At 38.2% G+C, this 25833-nt stretch overlaps 1 protein-coding gene across 4 annotated transcripts in view; it reads right to left on the bottom strand.

Annotated features, from left to right (window-relative positions):
- SLC38A4 (solute carrier family 38 member 4) overlaps positions 1-25833 on the bottom strand; it is a 69083-nt gene that overhangs the window by 18754 nt on the left and 24496 nt on the right. For 3 of the 4 annotated variants that reach the window (XM_045523559.2, XM_045523558.2, XM_045523557.2), the window contains exons 2-6: positions 10823-11053; positions 6501-6591; positions 5866-5981; positions 2148-2221; positions 1622-1714 (exon numbers count right to left, since the gene is read on the bottom strand). In XM_045523559.2, coding sequence (XP_045379515.1) covers positions 1622-1714; positions 2148-2221; positions 5866-5981; positions 6501-6591; positions 10823-10941 — 493 coding nt within the window. In that variant the 5' untranslated portion in view covers positions 10942-11053. Of the gene's footprint in view, positions 1-1621; positions 1715-2147; positions 2222-5865; positions 5982-6500; positions 6592-10822; positions 11054-22084; positions 22240-25833 lie in introns of those variants that run through there. The other variant, XM_010964181.3, reaches the window with a different exon arrangement.

Below are 25833 nucleotides of genomic sequence, written 5' to 3'. Positions count from 1 at the left end.
CCTTGTGAGGATGAAATATTACTTTCCTTTGCATAGATGGAAAAATTGCACTTAGATGTGTAAAGTGATTTGCCTAAGGTCACAAATAGTGACAGAAACAAACTCAATTTTGGGTACATCAGGCTCCAAAAGTCTATTCTTGACCCGAGGGTTTTAAAATATCTTTAAAAAAAAATAGTAACATACAAACAAGGCCACGGGAGCCCAGAGGATGTGGTACCCAGTAGCCTAAAGAAACGATGGAACATGGGAGCATAGAGGGAGAGCTGGAGAATGTGTGTTACGGGGCAGGGATGGAGGACTGTGAAAGTAGGGGAACTGAATGTAGCTTGTTATGGTGAGATACAGGACACATGGGGAATAGCCAGGGAGAGAGATGGAAGCTGGTAGAAAAGATATCGGAAAGGCAGGCAAAGGAAAGATGACGAAGACCCTTATCTGTCAGACTAAAGAGCTTAAATTTTATCTTGAAAATAATCAGGGCGTGCTGACGAATTTTATGCGTGGGAGAAGCAAGAGTAGATATGAATTTGAGAAAGTTATTTTGGAGGGTGAATTAGAGATGGAAGAGGGGGAAACTCAAGACAGGGAGACCAGTTAGATGGCTACTGCAACCGTCTGAGCAGAAACAGCAACCACCTGAGCCATGCTGGTGAGAACAGAAGGAGAGGAGAGACTCAAGAGACAAGTTAGAGAAAGAATGATTCGAGCTGGTACTTGATTGGATGGTCAGGGTCAGGGAGAGAGGGAAGAGTTCAGGCTGACATCCAGATTTCCAGCTTAAGAAACTGGATGCTGCTGGTATTGTTCATCGAGAGATGAAAGAACAGAAGTGTAGAATAACACATCTGGGAAGTGGGCAGGAGGTAAGGAAGTCAGTGCCACTATGGGATGATACAGTCTGGGTCATGAGAGAGGATACAGCCCGGCAGCCTGTAGGATGTCTGAAATTTGGGTCAAGATGCCTTTTGAGAGTCAAAAACATGACAGGACCAGTGAAGCTGGTGGGCAAACATATCACCTGGAACACTATTAAAAATATGTACTTCTAGGCTTCTCTCTGGAAAGGATCATTCAGTAGGAATTAATTATAAGAATCTGGAGAACCGAGAAATCTATGGTTTACAGTGCTTCTGATGTCTGGCCAGAGTTTTGCCTTAGCACGACTTTTAGGGACTCTCTCCAATGAGCAGACTCTATGCAGGCTGTGTCTCAAGGGAAATGGACATTTTTTATCATGAAAAATGTGAAATAGACTCAGTCATAACTGTGAAACATCTACTGTTTAGGCAAGGACAGATGTAAGTGCTAATGCTTTAATTTTTTAAAGTAATAATTAAAGACATTTGAAATCAAGAAAGGTTTTATTCTACATTTTAATTCCAGAACTCATTTGGCAGAGTTTCATATAGTATTGCATTTCTTAGATATTGCTCTTTTTAAGTAAAGAGGGACAGAAAATCTATTTAAGAAACCTTACTTTTTAAATTTAAGAACTAAAAAGCAGCTATTTTTTTTTTTTTTTGTATTTTAAGTGCTTGTTCATTGCCATCGAGTTTTCTTATTTCTTGAACACCCTTCAGAAAGTGTAACTGGTCTGTTGAAAGCTATCTCCCCTTACCTCCAATATTCTGCATTGTAATGGAAATAAAAGCTCCAATTTTCCCAGGCCATCCAAATGCCTTTTCACCTAGTTTTTCATAAATTAAAGATCCTATAATCAAAGATTAAAAGAACTTTGTTAGAAAGATTGGGTTAATGACTTAAATATCTTTATAATATAATTCTACCCTGGAGCCTCCTCACACATGTAAATAAACACCATGGGAAATTATAAACCCCAGATACACAATCTCAAAAGCCAATGCAAAATATGGTCAATGTTCCCCAAACAAGAAGCCAGAACTGTTACTTCTGTCATCCATCAAAAGTCCTTTTCTCTGTATGGCTTGAACCTGAGCGGGCTGACTTTAACTTCTCTCACTTGCCCAGTTAACTGAAAATACGGAGAGACCATGCCATTGGGGTCAGAAGAAAATGAAATGGGAAATTGACTAAACTCATCCTATAGTTATAGAGTTATAGACTGAAATAAACCTTTTATTGAGAATCAAAACGTAATTTCTTGGGTCTATACAGTAGCATACCTCCTTCCTTGGCGGTCTTTAATAAAAGATGAACGGAGTAGAGTGATAGGATTGCCACAGCAAGCAGCAAGATTCTGTGAAGGAAGAGAGAGGAGGAAATAACACTTCTACAAAATATAAGACTTACTGATGTGAGATGTTACAATGCATTATTACACTGGCCTTTTAAACTGTTAACTTTCTAGGAGTATGTAGATTTGGGGAAAGCTGAAAAATTCCCTTCAGAACTCCATAAATGTCCGTTCACGTCACAGAACTGGAATGTGCTTTATTTGATGTGCAAAATGTACTACCTGAATTCCCCAACCTAGCTTTTTTTTTTTTTTTTCAGTGTTACCCAGTAGTAGAATCTGGTTGATAACTTAGATGCTAAATATATAGCAAAATTAGCAAATACTATATGTACTTACTCAGCATGTGGGTATAGGTGTATCATATTTGCATGACATTCTCATGCATATTTATAAATGAAGGGCTATTCAAAGACCTGACTAAACTTTAAACTAAAATTTAGAAATATGGAAGCCAAAGCGAAGTCTGAGCTCCATTACTACTGATCCTGCAGACTAGATGACAGGATATTCTGTGAACCAGAGTGTCAGGCAATTGCCTGTGTAATAGAGAAAACAGAGAAAGGTAAATATAGGGTGCAGGAAAACCTCTGTTGTATCTAGAAAAAAATCATTTCTGGCTCAGGACCCTCCCCATGTGCCATAGGCAGGTATGGTTTCTTTATGGATACAGTGATCAGTGCTTCTCCAAAAACAAAAATTGGAGAGCAAAAGTCAGAGTGTAGATAGAAGCACCTATATAATAAATTAAGGCATGATGCTAAAAGTTACCTGACTTTTTAAAGTTTTTATTTTTATTGAAGTATAGTCGATTTACAATGTTGTGTTAGTTTCAGGTGTACAGCAAAGTGATTCAGTTATACATATATGCACCTATTCTTTTTCCATTATACGTTTTTACAAGAAATTGCAGATACTAATATATATAAAATAGATCAACAATAAGTTTATACTGTATAGCACAAGGAATTATAGTCAATATCTTGTAGCTTATGGTGAAAAAGAATATGAAAATGAATATATGTATGTTCATGTATGACTGAAGCATTGTGCTGCACACCAGAAATTGACACAACATTGTAAACTGACTATACCTCAATAGAAAAAATATACAAAAAAACCCAGTGTATTTCTCTATGCTATACAGTAGGTCCTTATTATTTAGCTATTTTATATATAGTACCATCCATGTTGCTGCTAGTGGCATTGTTTCATCCTTCTTTATGGCTGAGTAATATTCCATTGTATATACATACCACATCTTCTTTATCCATTCACCTGTCAATGGACATTTATGTTGCTGCCATGCCTTAGCTATTGTAAATAGCACTGCTATCAACATTGGAGTCCATGTACATTTTTGAATTAGGGTTTTCTCTGGATATATGCCCAGGAGTAGACTTGCTGGATCATATGGTAACCCTATTTTTAGTTTTTTAAGGAACCTCCATACTGTTTTCCACAGTGGCTGCCCCAAACAGTGTAGGAGGGTTTCCTTTTCTCCACACCCTCTCCAGGATTTATTATTTGTAGACTTTTTAATGATGGCCATTCTGATTGGTGTGAGGTGATTACTTAAATTTTTTTTAAACCATATTCTTTGTCTGTTTTATATGATGAAAGTACACTAAACATTTTCCCCACAATTGATCTAATTCTTCGGTAATTCCTGAGGCAGTCAGTGCTGCAAATGTTAATTCAGACCATGAGTTACAAATGTTATAACTACTCTAGCTCTACTGTGCTCTTATTTCCCACAAAATATGTTCACCAGAACTGTCTAATCAATGTCCTTTTCATACATTTTCCCATATGCCTTATGAATTTACCCATTTTTAAACAATTATGTGATTGTATTTCAGATTACATAACTTTGTTCCCTGGAAAACTGAACATTCCTTGTATTCTAAACATATACTTGCTTTGGCAGAAAAGACTAGAAGCAAAACCGCTGAAGTCCTGGGTCACTTTTTATGAATTAAGGGAAATAGCTGAATCCAGTTTGGGCTATGTGGATACACAAAACACACCCGTGATATCTAGCAATTAGATTGCTTTGGCCAAATTAATCTGCTATATGTTTATAGGCCTGAAATGGGGCTCTCATTTTTCAAAGTGTAATATTCTCCTCCCGTGAAAATGACCTGTGGCTCCAGGATCAGAGGACGTGTTTCTTACTTCTTATTCATCGGTAATCTATGAAAAATTCCTAATTAATTTTAATAGTATGTGTAATTAACATGGAGAAGGCAGTCTTTTCGTCTTAGACATGCTGTAGATTATGAAACTACACAACTATACATAGCAATACATCTCTAACCATTAAGATTCAGAGAACTTTTAAAAACACTACTTTAATTCAAATATGGCTTATTAAAGCAAAGTGGATACAAAAACTCATTCAGCTAAAAAATATTATACCTGAGAGTTCAAACAAAACACTGACACAATATAAATATTTATAGTCTGGCCTGATCCTCGACCCTCAAATAGCTGTGTGATTACCTAATCGTAAGTGATGTTCAGAACATAAATAGCATATATTTATAATATAAATGTTGCATTCTTAGACAGTTATTTAACACTCTAACATCGTATTAGGGACTGCGGTCTGCATTCACACTGATGCCTGACTAACATTAGACTTTATTCCTGTGAAGAATTCCACTGCTGCCAACTGTGCCTTGGAGAACACCAGGCTGTACGTAATGCACAAATGCCTGTGGCTGTCTGTCACAGGCTGTGTTATGTCCATCCTCCAGGCCAGCCATGTGACATGGCAATCCCTAGGCAGCATTTGACCAAGTGTGGTTAAAGTGCAAAGGTTCAGGAATAACCTTTGGCCACTCTGCAAATATTCCCCATGCCAAGCACAGCCTTGGGGATACAGACATGGGGTGAATAAAAACAGACAAGGCTCAACCCTTGGAGATGGTAGTCTAGCAAGGGAGAGCGATATTAACCAAATGAATCAGACCACTGCACTACAATGTTAATACTGTGCTGAATGTATAATAAAGTGGTTTGTCCCAATTATGGAGGTTGGGGAAGGAATAACTGAAGTGAGGCTGAGCTGAGCTATGAGGAGTTAACTAGGTGAAGAAGAAAGGGAAGAAGGTTCCAAGATCACGTGCAAAGGTCCTGTGGTGAGAGGGAATAAGGCACCTTCATGGGATGGAGAGAAGGCCAGTGTGCTCACTGCACCTGACATATAGGGGCAGGAGGGATGGGATGTGAGATGGGACCAGAGCATGTAGAACTCTATAGGCCTAGTTTGGGATCAGATCTTTTTCCCGAAAGTGTGATAAAATCAGATTTGTTACTAGGAAAGATCTTTCTAACTATTAAACATCAAATTATTTCACAATGAATTACTTTGAAATAGTCTCTGTGGGCTGGCAGGGCTACCCCAGCACTTTGGGGGTGGTGGAGCACCCCCATTTGGGTAGGGCTGGCTGGCTGAACAAGCACCATGATTAGACTGCTCTGATGATTTCTTGTTGCCGTTTTATTTGAAAGCAAGAGAATATGTTAATATCTTCTCAGATCATTCCTATTCATGAATATCCAACTTAGGATTGTTACATTGAAAGAGCCCCAGGTAGGCATGGGCTTCAAACTAAATACATAAATGCCTGTTGACTTACATGAAAAGTATGATCCCCGTGTTGGCCATGGCATAGGACAGGCCCAAGATTCCACTGCCCATGATGGCGTTACTCAGGTTGAAAGAAGACATGCCAAAGGAGGTGGTTCCAGGATGCTTGGGGGAAAAGACATACATTATAGGCAAATAGTTGCTGAAGGATGACCCCTTTTTTGGATTATTCATATCCCACATTATCTTTACCAGAGGAGGCTACCATCCAACGTTGAAGACTAAGATAAAATCACAACGGATAAAAGCCACTTCTCAACTTCAATAAGAGCATGTAATTTTCAATGGAATGTAGTGCCTGGTTTCAGCAGGGGATCTCAGTAAAAAAAAATTTTTTTTTAATTACAGGTCAAGTAATAAAAAGAAGGGAAAGTGTGCGTGATTGCCAGTCACATTTGGGTTAGAATGATTTCTCCAAAAACACAAATTAATTTCATAAATGATTTATGCAGCCATATGGCGAACAGGAAAAACAAGCCCTTATTCCAGTAAGGGCCTGAATAAACAGAGAATTTGCTGATCCAGGCCTGGAAAATTTCAGTCACATTGTTTTCCCACAGAGACCTAGGTAGATCAGACACCCTCGGGTCCTGTTTACTGCCCTGAAAGCAGAGATTCACTTACATGTTCATCGTCGTAATCTGTCAGCTTCTTTGGCCCCAAAAATCCATTTGTCAGGAATTTCTGACTTTCAGCATCTTCATTAGCAAATTGACTGAAAACCCACACAAAAAGGAATATGAGACTGCAAAAACATCTAAGTACCTTGCTCTGAATTAGATTTGTGTTTCAGGTGATCTAAGTACCTGAATTCGGGGAGGAAAAACAAGACACACAGAACACTTTTTCTCCTCCCTTCATACTAGCGTTTTCCCCAGACCAATGACTGTGCTCCATTAGTGAATATACTTCGGGAGGGAGAGAGAAAGTTAAGAAGGAAGAAAATATTTTTTAGTTGGGATCTTTTTCAAGCCACATTTCTTCTTCTCACATGGACGATGCAAGAAAGAGAATAATCAGAGCCAAATGTGTTGCCATTTAGAGCCTGTCCAAAGAAAAAGAACAGCGTAGGGACCGAGTTTTCCCAACTGCTAATGCACCATGATCAGATGAGCTTATTAATTCAGTAAATATTTGTTAAGTGACTAGGCATTAAGTGATCCAAGATCACTTGATGCTCAAATGTCCCTGTGAGAGGAACTTCTGTGTCCCTGCTCTAAAGATGAAGATACTATGGCTCAGAAAAGTGAGGCAGCATGCCTGCCCTCACCAGACTCCATGTCTAGGGTCTCCCATAGCACCAGGCAGTCTCAGACAGGCCCTGTACCCAGCATTTTCCTCTTTTGTGGCTCCAGCTGTTTATACACATACCCCTCGCTGGAAAGGAGTCCGATGGTAGCTCTGTGTTGTGTTCAGCTGTATCTGTGTGTGTCAGTGTGTGTATTTTAATTACTCTGAAAATGCACTTGGGTTGTTAGACAATGGATGAAACTAAGAAAAACATTAAAGAAATCCAAGTGAATTAGTAGAAGAGTTGGGAGGGAAGCAGGACTTTAAGATGTCACTATCCACGGAACATTGTGACTGTGGTCTACTTGGCACAGGCTGGAAGCTCTCACCCCGACTGTACTGGTCGGCTCCCGCAGCTCTGTGCCAGAGGATTTGAGGACCCAGATCTAGTACCAGCCACGTCTCCAAAAGGCTTGACTAATGAGTCCAGCTGCCACCATTGCATTTTTTTTTTAAATTGAAGTACAGCTGATTTACAATGTTGTGTTAGTTTCCGGTGTACAGCATAGTGATTCTGTTATACACACATATACATTTTTTTTTCATATTCTTTTTCATTAAAGGAGTTTGGGATTAGCAGATACAAACTACTGTATATAAAACAGATAAACACCATTGCATTTAGAAGCTGCAAAATGCCACACAGGCTTTCTTTTTGTTATAGGAAATGCTCCAATATGCACGCTTCTTAAAAGTGCTGTATAATTAAATCAATTGTGCTTTTTAGGGCATTTCTTGCATGAGAAAGTAAGATACAATGATCGGAGAGTGTTTTATCAAAATAACCCTTAGAAATAAAAAAAAGGGGGGGGAATCATTATTATAGGAAATCTGTACAAATTCTCTTTTATGGTAGAAGCTAATCCTGAAAATACCTTAGGAGAAAGAGGGGTAACAACGTTACTCTTTGAAAACAATAGAAAGTGTAGCTAGAAGCAGCAGGCAAAATCATAAAGTGTCACACGTGCTCCTCTGGAACCCAAGAAGCGTGCTTTCTAGTACCTCGCTGCGTACACGTTAGGACCATTTCCTGGCATTTTCCCTCCCATTTCTGGTAGGCAGCATAATGACCTCAGATGCTGCATTCTCCTGTCTCTGTACTCCCCCTCATTTTTTTTGTGCTTTATTTTAATAGTCTGGAGTTAATATACTTGCTATGTGGAGACTGGTTCGTCACGTTCAGAGTTGAAAACTGAGACAATAAGATGAAATGGAGCCTAAATTGGGCCTAACGATTATAAAAACAAAAATGCCATCTGGATTTAAACTCTGGAAGGTCCAACCTTCTATCTTTCACCTTAACCAATAAGCTAGAATCCTTCAGTCCATGAGTAATTTTTAACTTTTTAAATGTGAAAGTAAATAGATTTTCTTCTTATTTTGGTATGAGATGAGTTGTAGTCACAAAACATGCCATCTTTTATAAAGTATATAAGAAATGTCCCCAGCGTCTTAAATGGTTTAATACCAAACCCAGCATATAGTGAAAACATAAGTTTAATGATTCCAAATAAATGTATTATATTGAACTTCCCCCGAAATTTACATTTGAGAGGTCAATCCAAACCAAATATAAATAAAACCCACTTTTTTAAAGTGATTATAAAACTGCAAAATAAAAACCCACGTTTGGGTCAGGGGTAACAAGCTAAGTCACTGTAAGTGTTCCAGAACACAATGTCCAAAATTTAACAAGCGCATTCTTGCTCCTTCCATTATGGCTCTCAGAGGACCAAACTGAATGATTCTGCAGAACCATGGAGGACGATTCTGAGGACCGTGTCCCCTTCAGTTCTGCCCCCTGCGGAGAGCTTATATCCATGTGCATCCTTCTAAGAAAAAAAAGAGCCCTCAGATTTGATTAGTTTACTGTGTATCATCTATCTTCCAGGCACTCATTTAATCTTCAGTAAAGTAGGTGCTAGTTGGCCATTCTGGATTTTCCAATGAAAGTCAAAGAAGATAAATATCTTCTCCAAAGTCAGGCAATTCCTCTGCAGATTCCAAAGCCCCATTTTCCTTCCTCAAGAGTCAGCCAACCTAGAAAGCGCCATGTTAACACCTTCATGGCCTCTCCAGCCCAACAATACTGAAGTTTATGGCACTGACTCCTTGGAGAAAGAACAGTGCTTCGGACCAGAGAGTCTCTCCTGGATATTGTGAATGAAATAAGACATCTTGGTTTGAGGATAGTATTTCCTAATTCAGGCCTAGATTTGGTCACAAGTTCACTTCTGAGTGTCTTAAGTCACACAACGTGACTTGATTTGTGTTATATAACATTTTGTGAGAAATTAATATACTTATCAAATAACATGGTGCACCTACCATGGACCAGGCAGTGCCATGAACCTGTTGTTGTGGCATCATGAACATCTGGACAGGGAAAGGGTGTGCAAAGGAGAGAGTGGTCACTTCTAACTGGGGGAAGGCTTCATAGGTGCCCTGACATTGAGCTGAGTCTTGAAGGATGAGGGCAGTTAATGGAGAAGAAGGTGAAGGTGAGGGGGTAATGCTGAGAGAGGGCATTCCAGGCAGACAGGAGGGAATATGCATGAAGACACAAGGAGCTCTGAGTGGCTCAGCAAGTTTAGAAAAGAGGGTACAGGACAGGGAGCAGGGCAAGAGAGGGACAGGAGAGCCAGGTGAGGACCAGCTCATGAAGGGTCTTATACACCAAGCAATGTGTATAATCTAATCTTTGTCCTATAGCTAATGGGGAACCACTGAGAGGTTTTACCCAGGGATGGAACATGAGTCAACCTGCAGTTGTAAAAGATGACTTCTGCAAGGGATGTGGAGGGCTAGTTGAAAGAGAGCAAAACGTAAGACATTAGAGAGACAAATCAGGGCTGTTCTAATAGGTGACAGATGAAGAGAGTCTAGAGTCAGACGGCCACAGAATGGACACAGACAAGGACACGTTACTGAGGTAGAACCAACTGGATACAGTCAAATATTGGATGTGCCGTCTGGGGGATGGGAGGAGTCACAGTTGACACCAAGGGTCTTTTGATTGAGTTGCTAAGAGCTAGTGGTGACTTTCGCCAAGATGGAGATTGTTGGAGGAGGAGAAAACTTTGAATGGAATTATAGGAGTTCAGTGTTAAACGTGGCACATTTGACTGTATAAATAAGGCCATTCAGACCCTTCATGAGCTGGTCCTCACCCAGCTCTCCAGTCCCTCTCTTGCCCTGCTCCAGTAGAGATGGGTAGTGAACAGCTGGATGTGATGAGCTGAAATCCAGTTGCGAAGCCTAACAGGCTGAAGATACGGCACATGTTCAGTGGGTGAAGCCATGATAGTTGTGAATGACCTTGCTCATGGGACACTTTTAGTGAGAGAACCGTCCCTGCAGAACTCTGGAGACCTAGCAATGCTTAAAGGGCAGTCAAAGGAGGGGGGTTCTGGGAAAATGCCAAATGGGACCACAGGTAAGAGAAGTGATTGGCTGATATAATTAAAATTATTCTATATTATAAATGGGGACAAGAACACTGTCCCTGCAAATCTAAATTCATCACACAGAGGACTGACCCCCCAAAATGCTGTAACAATGTGTAGTTCAGGATCAGGGAGCTGGATGTGTTAACATCAATGTCATTGTTATCTCTCAAATTTTCCCATGGGACCCGGCCATTTTTAACCCCATACCTGCTCATTGCTGCCTTTTCTAAATTTCCCGTCCCGGTGTAGCTGCCTTGAACACTTTCTCCACTGGTGCTTTCCTCATCAGGTTCGATGTTGACATTGCTCAGTTCCAGGGGATCCATTTGAGCTGTCAGCGCTTCCTCGTCCACGCACAGGCTCCGTCAGTGCAAACAGTATACTGTACCTTCAGCTTAAGGCTTGCCCCCTGGGTGTTAACGTTCAGAACACTCTCTTCTGCAAACAGAACACAAAATAAGTCGTTAAAATTTTCTCTAAATTGGATAAATAAATATGAATCACCTATTTGTGTGTGTGTTCTCTGTAAAAAACATGGAAAGGGAAGTAAACTCCTGAGAACGTCACATACATATGCCCCCAAAGTTTCCATCACCCAATACAAAGAAAGAAAATGGAAGCAAAAAAGGAAATTATTCATAAACTGCCAAAGTAGCAGATATTTATAGAATGTCAATGTATGGCAGGTTCTTGGCTAGTCGCTGTAAGAAGAAAAAAATGTATCTCAACCCATGGGAGTAGTCTTCAAGGAGCGTTAGGTATTCGTAAGCAGGTTGCACGATCTATATGAAGTGGCGACAATGGTAAACTGTTGATACAGGAAGGTTGGTCAAGGCAGAATCTACCAGCATCTCTACTAGCAGTAACACAAGAAAACTGCTTTAATTTGTTAACTGGGCGTGAAAGAATGAACACCTCCAAAATGCTTAATAACATGCAACTCAGGGGAGGGTCAGGCTTAGGAAGCCACTTTCCAGGCACTTGGATCAGGAAGCCAGAGGTAAGAATAGTAACAAAAGGAAGCACGGGTTTATCTTTGAATCAGCATCAGTCACCATCTATATAAAGTTCAAACGCATTTTAACAGGAAAGGAATCCAGCTTTTAGGCTCTACCCTGCCTTTAATTCATTGAACCTCAGCACAAGTTATTTAACTATTTTAAGCCTCATTTTCCTCCATTATAAAGTGAAAAGGAGTGGACTGGCATCATTAAAAAAAAGCTATGAATCCAGTAATGTGGTTAGCACAATTTCTTCTGAAACTTTTACTATTAGATTCATTCAATTCTTGCTGAGTCCTTATAGTGGGAGAAACACTTTTGCTCTTGGAACGGGCACTACCCATTTGGTAAGGAAATCCTGAGCAGAGAAACTAACATAAAAATTGCTCCAGAACTCCTGTAATCCCTAAATCTCCTGACAAATATGGAACAGCCACGGGAGAAAGCCTCCACAGTCCAGGGCTGCAGTAGCCCATCCGTGGAAGGCAATTTATACTCAAGGTGAGTTCAGATCCCATATCGCAAAAGTTATGCATCACACATGGAAACTCATTACGATGAGGGTCAGCAGGCATAAGAAATAGTAAGATTCACACCTGAGGGATGACAAACTGCAAAGCAATTTAAAATGGACTTAAAAACGAATATAATAAAACGGCTCAAAATAAGAAATAGCATCCATAGAACAAGAACATTATAAAAGAAGATCAGGCTGGTTTGAGAAAGACCCAACAAAAGGAGTCTAAGAATAGAATATATAGTCATTGAAATTTGAAAAAATTTCAGCTGAAGGGAGAGTAATGAAACTGGAAGACAGATGAAGGGAAATCACTCAAACTATATCACAAAGGAAGAAAGAAAAATATGAAGTTAAGAGACATAGGGACGAAACACAAGAATAAGAAGTTTAAACATATCCTAATAGTTAATCTAAATCAGAGAGAATTGCGAGACTAGGAGGAGACAAAAAGGACCTAGTGGAAAAGAACTGTTGGGAACTAAAGAAAGACAGTAGTTTTCAGGATTTTAAAAAATCGCACAGTACTTCAAGCAGAAGGAAAATATATTCATTAATGCCAGGTAGTGTTAAGTGTACAACATCAGAGATAAAGAGAAAAATCTTAAAATTACCAAAGAGAAGAGCAGGGAGACATGAACACAGTTCAAAGGAAGAAACAGAACCTTGTACTCACTGCACACAAAGGTTTCTCTCAGTGCCACACAGGATCAGTTTCACTACCCAGCAGCCGTCACTAATGACAGTTACTGTTTTTAGTTCTTCATTTAAAGTTACTCATTCTGTATTTAAACTATTCACTAAAACCTCTCTGACTTGGATTGTCAACTCAAGACTGACACTTAACGAAAGCTAAGGAAATCATCATACCTCCTTCTAGGCTCCTCTTTCCTTCCCCCACACCCCCAATCATTTTAGTTCATGAAATACTTTTACAATGTTGAGATTCATTTATATTTCATCCTATTCTGTAAAACAATTTAATCTCTCATAAGTTATCAAAAGGAAGTTTCTGAACACTAACACCCAATGATCAGCATTGACAGCATTATGATTGTGTAAATGGTAGGTCCCAAAGAACCAAGTGGTATATTTGACTACATCATAAATGACATATAATCCTATATGACTAAAACTTTGAAAGCAAATTATTCATGCTCTTTTGCTTTGAGAAGGGCCTCCCTCCATCCTCTAGTCTCGTTCAGCTGCCAATGGTTCTTGAAGGCCACTCCATCTTCTTTCTTCAATTCATTTTGCATTGTGCTCAGTACTACCTTGAACAACTTTTTTTTCACACAATATGTCCAGGTTTGTAAGTGAAACTTTTAAGTTGTTTCACATTGGAAAATATCTTTACTTTGTCCTCAAACTTTTTTGTTTAAATTCTAGATTCAGGGGGAGGGTATAGCTCAAGTGGTGGAGTGCTTGCTTAGCATGCATGAGGTCCCAGGTTCAATCCCCAGTACCTCCTCTAAAAAAATAGTGAGTAAACTTAATTACCTCTCCCTCCAAAAAAATTAAATTCTAGATTCAAAATCATTTCCCTGCACAGTATTGAAGACATTTGTCTCCCAACTTCTAGCTTCCACTGAGTCTGAGTTTTATTTCTTTGATTTTTTCCTTCTGGAAGATTTTAGAATTTTTCTCCTTATCACAATCTGAAATGTCTCCAGGACATAACTAGATGTGAGTAGTTTTAAAAAAAATTCCTCTTACCCCACAAGTGGAGAGCACATCTATTTAAAAGACTTGTATCCGTCTTCTGATCAGAAAAATGTTCCACTGTTTTAAAACCATTTCCTCCCCCTGTATTTAATCCTTCTAAAACTTTTATTATTGGAACTCTGGTATTGGTTCCAGGTATCAGAATTCTAGATCAATATTGCTAAGATTTTCTCTTTATTTTCCATCTCTTTGTTTTAATACTCAGTGTTCAGGGATAATTCCTCAATGTCATGTTCAGAATAACAAATTTGATCTTCAGCTGTGTGATACTGTGTGATACATATAAGAAATATATGTATTTGGTTTTCATCCTGGCTCCTGGCACAGAGCTGCTAATGTAATATGATAAATTAATATTTGGTTTTTGTCCCTATTCCTGAAATAGTTCTGAAATGATAATGGTGTGTGTGGTTTTTATTATTCATAACAGGACCCTTTCAACCACATCTGAGTTTATGTTAATGTGGTGACTTTTGGAAAGCCCCTAAGGATGAGGGGCTGGTTGCCAGGGGAATCAACCGTGTGATTAAAGGGTTGGGACTTTCAGCCCCACTCCCAGCCTCCTAGAAGAGGTGAGGGGCTGGGGGTGGATCTAATCACTAATAGCCAATGACTTAATCAATTGTGCCTAGGTAATGAAGCCTCCATAAAAAATCCTAAATGAAGGGGTTTGGAGAGCATCTGAACTGGTTACTATGCGGAGGTACTGGGAGGGTGGTTCACCAGGAAAGGGCGCGGAAGCTCTGTGCCCCTTCCCACATATTTCCTCCTAAACATCTCTGTTGTCTAGTGGTTCCTGAGTTATATCCGTTTATATTAAACCAGTAACCTAGTAGACACACTTTCCTGAGTTCTGTGAGCGACTTCAGAAGATTTTTAAATCTGATTTATAGCTAGTTGGGGAGAACTGGCCGGAGTGAAAAAATCCACACATTTGGTACAGGTATTGAGGGTAGGTTAGAAAAACACTGCACATTTTAATACAATTTTTAAAGAGTGCTTTCCATTTACAGTTGTTACAAAGTATTGGCCCTATTCCTTATGTTGAGTCAATCTTACACCTGGCAGTTTGTACTTCTCACTCTCCCACCCCTATCTTGCGCCCCGCTTCCTCTCCCTACTGGTAACCACTGGTGTGTTCTCTAATCTCTGAGGTTGTTTCTTTTTTGTTATATTCACTAGTTCGTTGTATTTTTTAGGTTCCACATATTGATATCATACAGCATTCGTCTTTTTCTAACTTATTTCACTTAGCCTAGTGCCCTCCAAGTCCATCCATGTTGCTGCAAATGGCAAAATTTCATTCTTTTTTTATGGCTAAGTATTATTCCATCACATATATATATATATACACACTATATTTTCTTTATCCATTCATCTGCTGATGGACACATAGGTTTGCTTCTATATCTTGGCAATTGTAAATAAAGCTGCTGTGACCATTGGAGTGCATGTAGCTTTTCAAATTAGAAATATTTTTCACTTCATTTTTCAACCTGTCTACTAATTATTTTTCACAAATATCTGATAATTTGTTTATTCTCTTCTTCTTTTTTCCTAACACCTTTTTTTTGTTTTGTTTTGTTTTATAGATGCAAATTTACTCAAATCTTTCTAAGGATATTGATTAAAATTTCCCAGGAGCTCTTTTTCTTCCCTAAATTATGTGCTTTTTTTCTGGAGTTATCCTGTTTGTTCATCCTGGCCCTTCTCTTCTCTATGCCTGGTTTTTCTTAAATTCTCAGCAATCCTAGGTCGTTAGTTCATATTTATGAACGAAGAGTGAGCTGGTTAACTTGGGGTTTCTCTGAAATCTTGCAAGCTCATGCCACTGATGGGTTTCTCCCCTGTAGGTCCTGTGTCAGTGGCATCTGTGCAGCCCGCCTGTGTGCCCCACATCTGCAGGACCCCACTCCCAGATACAGCTGGCACTGCGGGAGAGCTTCCTCTGGGAGGAAAACACAGTGATGTCTTTTCCTCTTGCTGAGCTTCCATTCCTGCGGGTATCCCCCGCTGTCTGCTGTGCAGCCCCTAACATCTATTATTGAGTCTATTCTCAGGCTCTTTACAGACTAGGTCACAGTCTTACCCAGTGGCCAAAAAAAAAAAAAAAAAAAAAAAAAAAAGGCAGCCCACACAGATTAAGTCCAAGCCAAGGCTCATTGGTGAACACCTGGTCATCAGTGGCTCGTGATCCACACCTCCTCTTTGTATTTATTGACTTAACTTGGAGCTGCCCTAGGGCTCCCTCTGGAAAAAGCCCGTTTATCGGGTTCACCCTGGTTCCTTTTCCCTTTCACAGGTGTTCCAGCCCTATCTGCTTTCTGGCTCCTAGGAATTCTTAAAACTTCTATTTGTTATTGACACTCATATTATTTTACAGAACTTTTGTGGTTTTATTCCTTTAAGAAGTATCATTTTACTATACTTCAATAAAAAATGAAACAAAACAAAAAGTATCATTTTTGCTTGAAGTTTCATAGCTTGAATTCCTCAAGTGTAGCTTCCAAGACCCCCTTATTCCAATCTACTCCCAAGGTTTCAGAAACCAAGGACTCCTCAAATTACAGCCTTGGCCCAGGCCTCTCCTCTATGTCCAGTTCCATGTGTCCAGTGACTTGATATATATACACTTGCATATTTCAAAGGTATTTTCAATTCAATGTGTCTAAAACCTAACTTGTGATGGTTCCCTCTTCTTTCAATGTTTCCTCTCCAAAGAACATCATCACCATTTATCAGCCTCCTCAAACCAGAAATATCAGTCTTCTGATTGTTTTTACCCCTGACATCTAGTCCTTTAAAAAGTCCAGTTGATTTTACAAGCAACTAAAATATTTCTTAAGTTAGTTTACTTATTTCCATTTCTTCCACCACCGGTCTTGTCCAAGCTACAGTTATTTCTTACACTGTCAGTTGCAGCAACTGTAACTGACGCCTTGAGTCCTTTCTTGCCTACCTTTCCCCTTCCCGTTCATTTTCCACCCAGCAGCCAGAGTGAACTTCTAAAAACAAAACTTAGATTAGGTCATTTGTGTAAAACCCTTTCATATCTTCCCTATACTCTTAGGATAAAGTCTAAAATTCTCAGCATACCCACAAGGTTCTAGGTGGTCCACCTACTTTTGGTTTCACTGCTTCCACGTTACACTAGCCCCTTTTCAGTTTCAGGAATTCACCGTGTTCTCCGCCACCTCAGGTCACATTCAGGTCACAGCGCCTGGAATGCTGTCCCCCTCTCGCATTCAGCAATTTGCTAAGTCAACTCCCTGGGGGATTACAGGAGTATACATGCCAGTAGTCCTGGGGACTTCAGTTAGGGTTTGTTTCATGTTACACTTCTTCATAGAAACCTCACTGATTTTACTCACATTAAGCCATGCTCATCTCAGGATAAAAAAAAGAGAGAGAGAGAGACCATCAAACACTCTATGGTACTAACTCCATACCAGACACTGTCACAAGGGCTTCATATCTCTCAGTTCATCTAATTCTCACAGCCTGCTGAAGTAGGTACTATTTTTGTTCTTATTCCCATTTTACAGATGAAGTAATGGAGGCCCAGAAAGATTAAGTATCCTTCACACCACGCCGCCTCTGTGCTGCTGTCTCTCCTGCAGAGAACCAAAAGCCCACACAGGGAACAGAAACTCTAGCTTTGGTGATAAATAAAACAGGGCGTAAATCCTGACCAAATTAAGTAAGTTCTGACATTCCCTCTTCCCATGTAAAATGAGAATCATATCATTCACCATAAAGCAGTGTTGTGAGGGTTTAAATGATATTATGCGTGTCAAAGTTTGGTTCATAGTCGGTCCTCAATAAATTTAAATCTCTTTTCCCTCTTCCAAACATCAGAATTTAGTCACTGTCTACGGCTGCAGGCAAACACATGTAGTATTTCATATGCATAACCACACCTGCATATAATTTACCTTGGGCAGTTGGAGCAGTTTATCGTTCTCAAAACTCGCACAAACAGTGTAAGCGAGGTCAGTACTCCTTCACAAATAGGAAGATTGAAACCTCGCCTTATGCTATTTTTACCACATATAAAACACGTATTTCATTCTCTTCTGAAGGTGATGTGATCTATCCCATGAAGCATGAAATAGTAGTTTAAGACCTTGGCCTTTAATCCTCATTTTGGCCCCAGCCAAGTTCTCACAAAAGTTGGAACCCATTTTCACAGCTCGTATCTCTAGCACTGAAGAAGGTTCTACTACTGATCTGTTTTAAGGGGACAACAGCTAAAAGCACTATTTTAAAAGAATTAGAACATTAGGAGAAACTGGACACTGAATCATTTGCCTGCAGCACAAAGTACCTACTTGGAAGCATTTAGACTACAACATAATGGCCAAAACTTAATCACATGATTAATCACATGATTATACTTCAGTATGGAAGTATTGTAAAGATGGTATTTATTTATTTATTCAACAAATATTGAGAATGAAATCTGAGCCAGAAACTATGAAGGAGAAAGCATGAATAAGACAGAATCCCTACACCTGATGAAATCTGTTTAGTACAGAAAACAGATCTTTGAACAAACTATTTGTTTATAGCATGATTTACATTTTTGCATTTTTCTCTGAATAAATATTTATTGAAAACTAATCAATGAATCACTGCATAGAGAGACTAGAAAAGAATGATGCTGGCCAGTACTGTGATCAAAAAGTATAATACAATACAATAGAATAATATATTATATTATAGGTATATAATGTATTATCTATTATAATATAATTTTCATAGCTATAGATTCTTCCCTTGCTCCCCATCGCAGTACACGGTGCCTCCAGTCACCCAACTGCTCTTAGAGAAAGCTGGCTGTCATCACTGACACCTCTCATTATCTGTCCTGAACCCCCTACCCATGTTCAATCCATCACCAAGTCCCAGAAATCCTTCTTGCAACATTTATTTAAAATTCACCCACTTCTCTCTCCATGACCATCATGTTATTCCAGATTACTACAGCTGCTAAAGGCCCTGAAATGATTTTATCATCACCTTTTAGAATAAAGTCAAATTTCCTAACATACTGTAAATCTCTACATAGTTCAATCCAGACATAGCTTTTTAAAAGGTCCTGTTTTGAATCACACTTCCCCACCCTTTACTCACTAGAGACACCGGATTTCTTTCATTTGCTCATTGCCACCTCAGGATGCTTCAACATGCTATTCCCTCTGCCTGTGGAATGCCCTACCCCACATTCTTAACCCAAGTGTCTCCCAAAGTTAACCAAAAGAATACGAAAATCTTTCAATGCCGCTTGGTCTGAGAGGACTCACATCAAAACTCAGTCCCCGTGGAGCGTGGTCTCCTCCCCCTCACAATACTTACCATACTTTGCTCTTACATTTTTAGTTGTTGGGCCATTTGATAAATTACTGTCTCCTCCACTAGGCAAAAAATTTCATGAAGGTGGGAACAGTGCCAGGTTTGTAGACGACACATATTCCCAGCATCCAGCACAGTGCCTGGTGGTCCATTCTACTGAGACCAGTGCAATTTTATACCGTCTCCTTTACAGATAAGTGTGTGTATTCCTGTTACAGCTTTATAGGTTAACATTTCAGAGTGAAATAGAAAAATTCCCTTCTGGTTACCAAGAGAAAGAATGGCTTTGTTGCACAAAGGATGTTCAAAATCCTTCTAAAAGAAAAATCACATTTGGTTTGACATCACTTTCCATAGTCAAGCGTTTCTCTCCAAAGAAGTTAAGTTTCTCTGCAAAAGGAGAATTTGCAGAAACAGACTGGCTATTCCAGTGCAGTGGTCTTCTGTATTGTTGCTTCACGTCACTCATTCATGAAGGTGTAAAATCAAAACTGGAAACGAAGGTATTTGCAATCCTATCACCATTCTGAAGACTTTGTTTCATCACATTTATTAAGCGATCTGAATGTCCGGAACAGCTGATTCCTTATATTCAAATTCCAGTTATTTAACATTACGTACAACATTTCTTTATAACATGATTTACTAACATTTATTTTACTTGAGAAGTGAAAGTGAAAATATTGTCAGAGCATTTCCCATCATCCTTATTTGTTTTGTCTTTCCTGCCGGCCCAGCTCTGACGAACGTACTCTGAAATGTAGCAGATAACCTCACTCGTTGCTCATTTACCCTTCGGTTCAGGGAGCAGGAAGTAGCTGATCATGAAAGCCAAATTATCTTGCATCCAAGGAATGGATTTAAATCCACATCCAAAATGTATCTTAGATAAATGAACATAGCTTTGACAATAAAATCAGTCTACTATGACCTTTATATTAAATTCTCTTAAATGATGTCCCCAACAATGCCACTCACGGATAGTCAGGTGGCTTATCCGCCTATGGCATGATTTCTCACAGAAATTAGCTTCCGTAAAAGCGTTCACTATCAATTAGTCTGAGGTGCATCTTAGAAAAGAAAGTGCCAATAACAGCAGAACCGCATTTACCCAACTACTGTAGCTGGTGTTGATACTTCAGCATTTTCATTCCTTTCCTCTACTTAGTCACTTAGAAATAATACCAAGAGAGAACTAGAAAAGTTAAAATAAATAACCCTATGGCTGAGGTCTTTCCCCTTCATTAAGAATATTACATGCTTGTTAATATAAGAATTAAAGCAGCCTTTTAATGAAGTATAAAGGACTATTCATGAAATCTGAATATATTCTTTTGCTTCCAAATTTTCTAGCTCTGCACTTAGAAAAAGACATAGATTCTCTAGTCATCTTAAAAGTCAAGAAACATCTTAAATTCCTGCATAAATTTTAGTTCGTATTTTCCCAAACTGTGGTTAGCTTCCAGAAAGGCACTGGGACGTGTAGCATATCTGATATGAACATAATGAGCTCTTTATGCTACCCATGTTAATGCGTGATATTTAATCATCTGTCACACACTGAGGATGCACTAAATTCCAAAATGTCTACTTTCTATATAATAGATATTGGACCACCTCCAGAGGTACTTTTTTTCTTTTGAGAATAAATTATTTCACTTTTTAAAAAAGTAACTCGCATATCAAAAATAGTAGCTTCTATAACCCATGAAGCACACTTTTTATAACATGGTTCAAGAAAGCTCAAGAGTTTAGCTCTCAAAACTACATTTCTCCGTACTTAAATGTTATTGATATACTTCTTAGGAGTATAAATAAAAAAGATTTTCAAGAAAATACCCAAACATTATCTAAATATAAATCTGAACAACTGGAAGCTTTTGGCCTGTAAAATAAATGACAATCTTTTCTAGGAAACATCCCTAAATTTCTTTCCTTTGTCAAAAATAAAACTTCTTCCAGCCAACAAGTTGTCCATGAATATGACCTACATAGTCAGTTCAAATATCTTTTCACTGAGTTATAAAACACTCAGTTTTATTATCCCCTGGGCCATCTAGTTAAAATAATCACCATCTGCTCTTCCACAAGAAGCTCAAAATACAAGGATACTTAAATTCACCGAGCATTCTCTCCTTGTCTGATTAATAAATTTGAGGAGTTCAGTTCTAATTTTCAGATAATTGATTCCAGTCCTTCAAAATCTGAAGCTTTGCTAATATTCAACTCAATCTCTCAGTTTCTTCTAGTAGATTTGCTGGAAAAATACTCCTTCATTAAAATGGTTACATAAGAAGATAAGACAAGAATAACTTTTTTTTTTTAATTTGACAATGATGCAGCCCAAACCCTTAGCCTCTCACACCTGCTGTGGTCACAGGACGTTCCTTCTTTGATTAGACTAAGTCTTTGTGGGTGCTTTTGTTTTCAAGATAAAGAAAGTCTTTAATGTTATGACATTGAGAATGCACTTTTCAAATTTTATATTTTTTTTCCTGAGACAAATTAGGTCAACTCTTCACTCTACTCAGTGATTAACCAGGAGACGTAAATAACTGAACACTTGTTAATTGCTAGTTTTGCAATGTTTCCCTTTTCTATTACCCACTGTCCTAATTTTATGCTCAAACCTAAAATTATCTGCAAAAGAAAATGGCAATCAGGATCTGGGTAAATAATTTCAATGTCTGACATTCTATTGAATTGATCTTTTTTTAAGTGAGAAAAAAAAAATAAAGCTACCCAAGTAGTATTTTCAAACATTTTGATTCGTAATGAATAATCGATACCATAATAAATAATTGATAGCTTAAAAAGAAGAAAGGAAGCATTATTTTAACACTGCAAATTTTCATCTAAAAACAGCTTTACCTTAATTATTTATCCAGTCCTGTGCAATCTTTCCGGGACTGTTTGGAAATGGCAGACCCCTGAAGCAGAGATGACTTCTATGAACCTTTGAGGATCTAGTCAATGATTTAAAGACCAGTGGGAGTGAACGAGACAAGCCAATCACCACCACCACCTCACCCCAACACCTCCCTTGGTCCAACTTGCGTCAGCTCTTAAAAAAAAAGAGAAGCTAAATCAGTGTACTGTTGTACACTTGGATTAAACATCGGTTACACCAATTTCTATTTGCTTTGGGAATTTTGGCTTTTAGGCAACAAATACTCACTTACTGAAAGTTTTGCCTCAATTCATGTCCTTCTATATCAAAATTCTTCAGGTTGGTTGACTGATAAATCTAGAAATGTTCATTTTTCAAGCGGTTTAGGAACTGCAGTCAAAGTAAAATAATACAATAAGAATGGAATCAGACTGTCCAAAGAAACACTGTAATCAGAATGTATAAAAAATATTAAATAGCAGAAGAATTATTTTCTTTTGAATTGCTAACTTTATTCAGAGGAAATGTTATAAATAACAGGTACTTCCAACAGCACTAAGTTACTCAAGGTGCTGTGAGGTTGGAGATCATAAGTCCTTCCAGCCACTGCTGTCATTTCAAAGGCATGCGCTGAGTAAGCAAAACACTGTTTGGAGTTTTTAAAGAATTCTAAATAGGCATTTTCCCCGTTTCAGAAAAATCTTCTTAGCTTTCCACATACTAGAGGAAGAGTTAAAATGTGTTGGCAAATAATTTATTCTGTGATGAAAATGTAAAAGGCAGACTTACCATTCTGAAAGTGGGGTGAGAAAAACAGATTAAAAATCAACCCAGAATTAAAGGTTCTTTGCCTCTTTTATATTTATAACATGAACGAACTATCCAATAACCAATCAGAAGAAATGCTAGATTGCAACAGTTGTGTCAATTCCCTATTTCTATTAAAAAAAAAAACAACTAAACATTGTTCTTTGAGAAAGAAATTCTTAAGTTGACACACGACATTAAACGAACAATGTTCAATTACCCATTTTTCTCTTCCTTTTCAAATGTGCCCATTTGGTCTTTAACTTTAATATGGTATGTTTACTTTCGTTTGTCTTTTAGTTAGCTGCTTCTTTATTTTCAGAGTTACCTTGTAGTTTTATCCCTTATCAGATGAAAATTATCATGGTCTAGGGAAAAAAATGATAGCAAATATACTAGTGTTCATTTCAGAGAAATTTAAAGAATATTCCTTTCCAGATTACTTCCATCATTTAATTATAATCTTTCCAACTTAATGTTACTTCTGTTTGCAAAGTTACCAGACGAGAATAAGATTAAGCAAGCAAAAACCTTCACTAATTGTTAGAAAATGAAATACTTATATTCTAGTTAAATTCCATTTAATAGGAATTACATTTCGTACTATGATATCTTCATATAAAATAGGGTAGAGATAAATGTATAAATACCTAGAGTTTTACCCCTCTTAAATTTAAGTTTTGGCTTCCATGTAACTCTGATCTTCTTCAAGTACACTAATAACTATAGTAAGTTCACATGTTGGATTAAAATAAAAATTACACACGAGACTTCTATGAAGGGTCTTTTCATAGTTCTTTTAAACCGCCTCTAATTGCAAAATTCTTATCATGAATCTTTCCTAACAGTGACTTAAAAATCAAATATAAACATACAAAAACTAATTTGACAAAAGTTGGCGGAATTAAAATCACTTTGGAATTTTTCCCCCTTGATATTTGACATGTTTAGACATGTCAAAATTAATGAAGAAATATAGAGTCTGATCTTGACAAAGCTCACAGTAACTTTCCTTTCATAAGGAAAACACAGACTTACATAGTTTAGTGTTTTAAATATTTCTTAATATCATACCATGATGTAATTTCCTATACATTCGGTAATGAGTTTATGCTCTTCATTTTTAACATATGGCAAATGCCACATATTCTGTTAGGCTCTGATATGGTTCAAGTATCACCATACAACGAGATAATGAGCCAGAATATGTACAGACTTAAAAAATATGTGGGTAGTGAATAATGAAGCAAGTCTGAGCAATGAGATGACACTTTGATCCTTCACATAAGGGATTCATATAAGTGCCACCAAGAGCAAGTATATGAGACTTGGTCTGTGTTGAGGGAGGGAGTTCCAGTTTGCAGGGGGTGAGCTATGTCCACTTCAAGGGAGACCTGACTTCCCAGACTATAATGTCATGTTAGCAGCATTGCATCATATGTCCCAGGACTCCGGAAGATGAAAAATCTCCGGGGACTAAGACCACCCAAGATGACTTCAGGGAGCCTATGGACCTTGAAGAGGGTCTGAAAATCCAGGTGAGATTCCAGCAGGTACAGAGGAAAGGGAGCGGCATCCTGAGTGAAAAATGCAGACATGCTAAAAGCATATTCTGGCAATGGTAAAAGCTAATCTGGCTACAGAGAGACTTCTGGAACAAAATAGAAGGGTAAGATGGAGCAGTCCAGACTGTGAAAGGCATTAAGTCTGGGGAGCTCAGATTTCTGTCATCAGGATCTCTTGAAAGCTTCTGAAGAAAATCATAAAATCAGCAGGGAAGAGATCTGGGGAGGGTGATGGGGTAGAGAGGGAGCTGGGGACAAGGAGGACGCTGAGGAAGCTGACTGATGGTTTGGCTTTGCCGATGTTTGCCTGTCTGAGGACACTGGCAGAAGAGAAAGCAGATGGAAAGGATTTCAAGTGAGGTCAGTGGTAGTTTACCTCTTTCTTGTTCTACCATTTCCATTCATCACCTTCACTATCTCACAACACATGCTGTGAATTTTATGTGATTATTCTATGAGAAAGAATAAAAGTAATAAAATCTTCATTTTTCTTTACTAAGAGAAAGAGACTAGATGGTGGTAACTCATCCATTTCAGCACCCTTCCCAGCAGTCTGTGGCTATCATTTTCAAACGGTACAGAGGTCCTAGGATATAAATCCCAATATGTTATTTATCAAATATACAAAATTGCTGGCTCAAAATAAATTGACTCAGATCACACCTATGCATTGAATGAGATTTTTTTCTTGTCCATATTTAAAAGCACTTTTCCTTGTTTCAAATTTCTACCTTCATCGATGTCCTCAAAGAGAAAGTTCCAGCTGGATAAAGTTAAAATTCATCAACAATTAAAAAAATCCCTTAGCCAGACCATTATGGCATTTTGCAATGACCCAGGGAAAGATAACCTCTTGTTCTCATCATGATTGTATCCAAATTTCTAATTTTAGTCATGAGACGAAATAATACTTGGAAATACAATTTGGTTAGAGCCAAGTTGGAAGAAGATAGAAACAGTTTTGACTAAGAAACAAACAAAATTCCTAATTTTTAATAATTTTGTATTGCTTTTGTGTCTGTATTCACTTGATTTTTTTTCTTTTGCTCCTATTTCAATTTCCCTTTGGGTCACCTTTTTCCTCACTTCTGTTTCTTTTTAACTCTTCTGTACAACACTTTTCTTGATACCTTATTCTCCCAGAAGTTACCTCTTACCATGTTCAGTCTCTAGATTCATAAACTCAAAATCTAATTAAGTAGATCAGTTTCCAAGATTACAAGTCTGTCCTCATCCTACAGCCAATATTAGTGCTTCCAAATACGGACAACACATACATTAACCCAACTGTTTTTTATAGTATTGTAGGTAAACGTCTATCTGAACAAGTCATTCCTAGAAATGGAAGGACACTAGCA

Source organism: Camelus bactrianus, chromosome 12 (genome assembly GCF_048773025.1).
Source record: "Camelus bactrianus isolate YW-2024 breed Bactrian camel chromosome 12, ASM4877302v1, whole genome shotgun sequence".
Taxonomy (NCBI): Eukaryota; Metazoa; Chordata; class Mammalia; order Artiodactyla; family Camelidae; genus Camelus; species Camelus bactrianus.
Note: the sequence above shows the minus strand (reverse complement) of the source record. Positions and strands in the feature narration are given on the sequence as shown.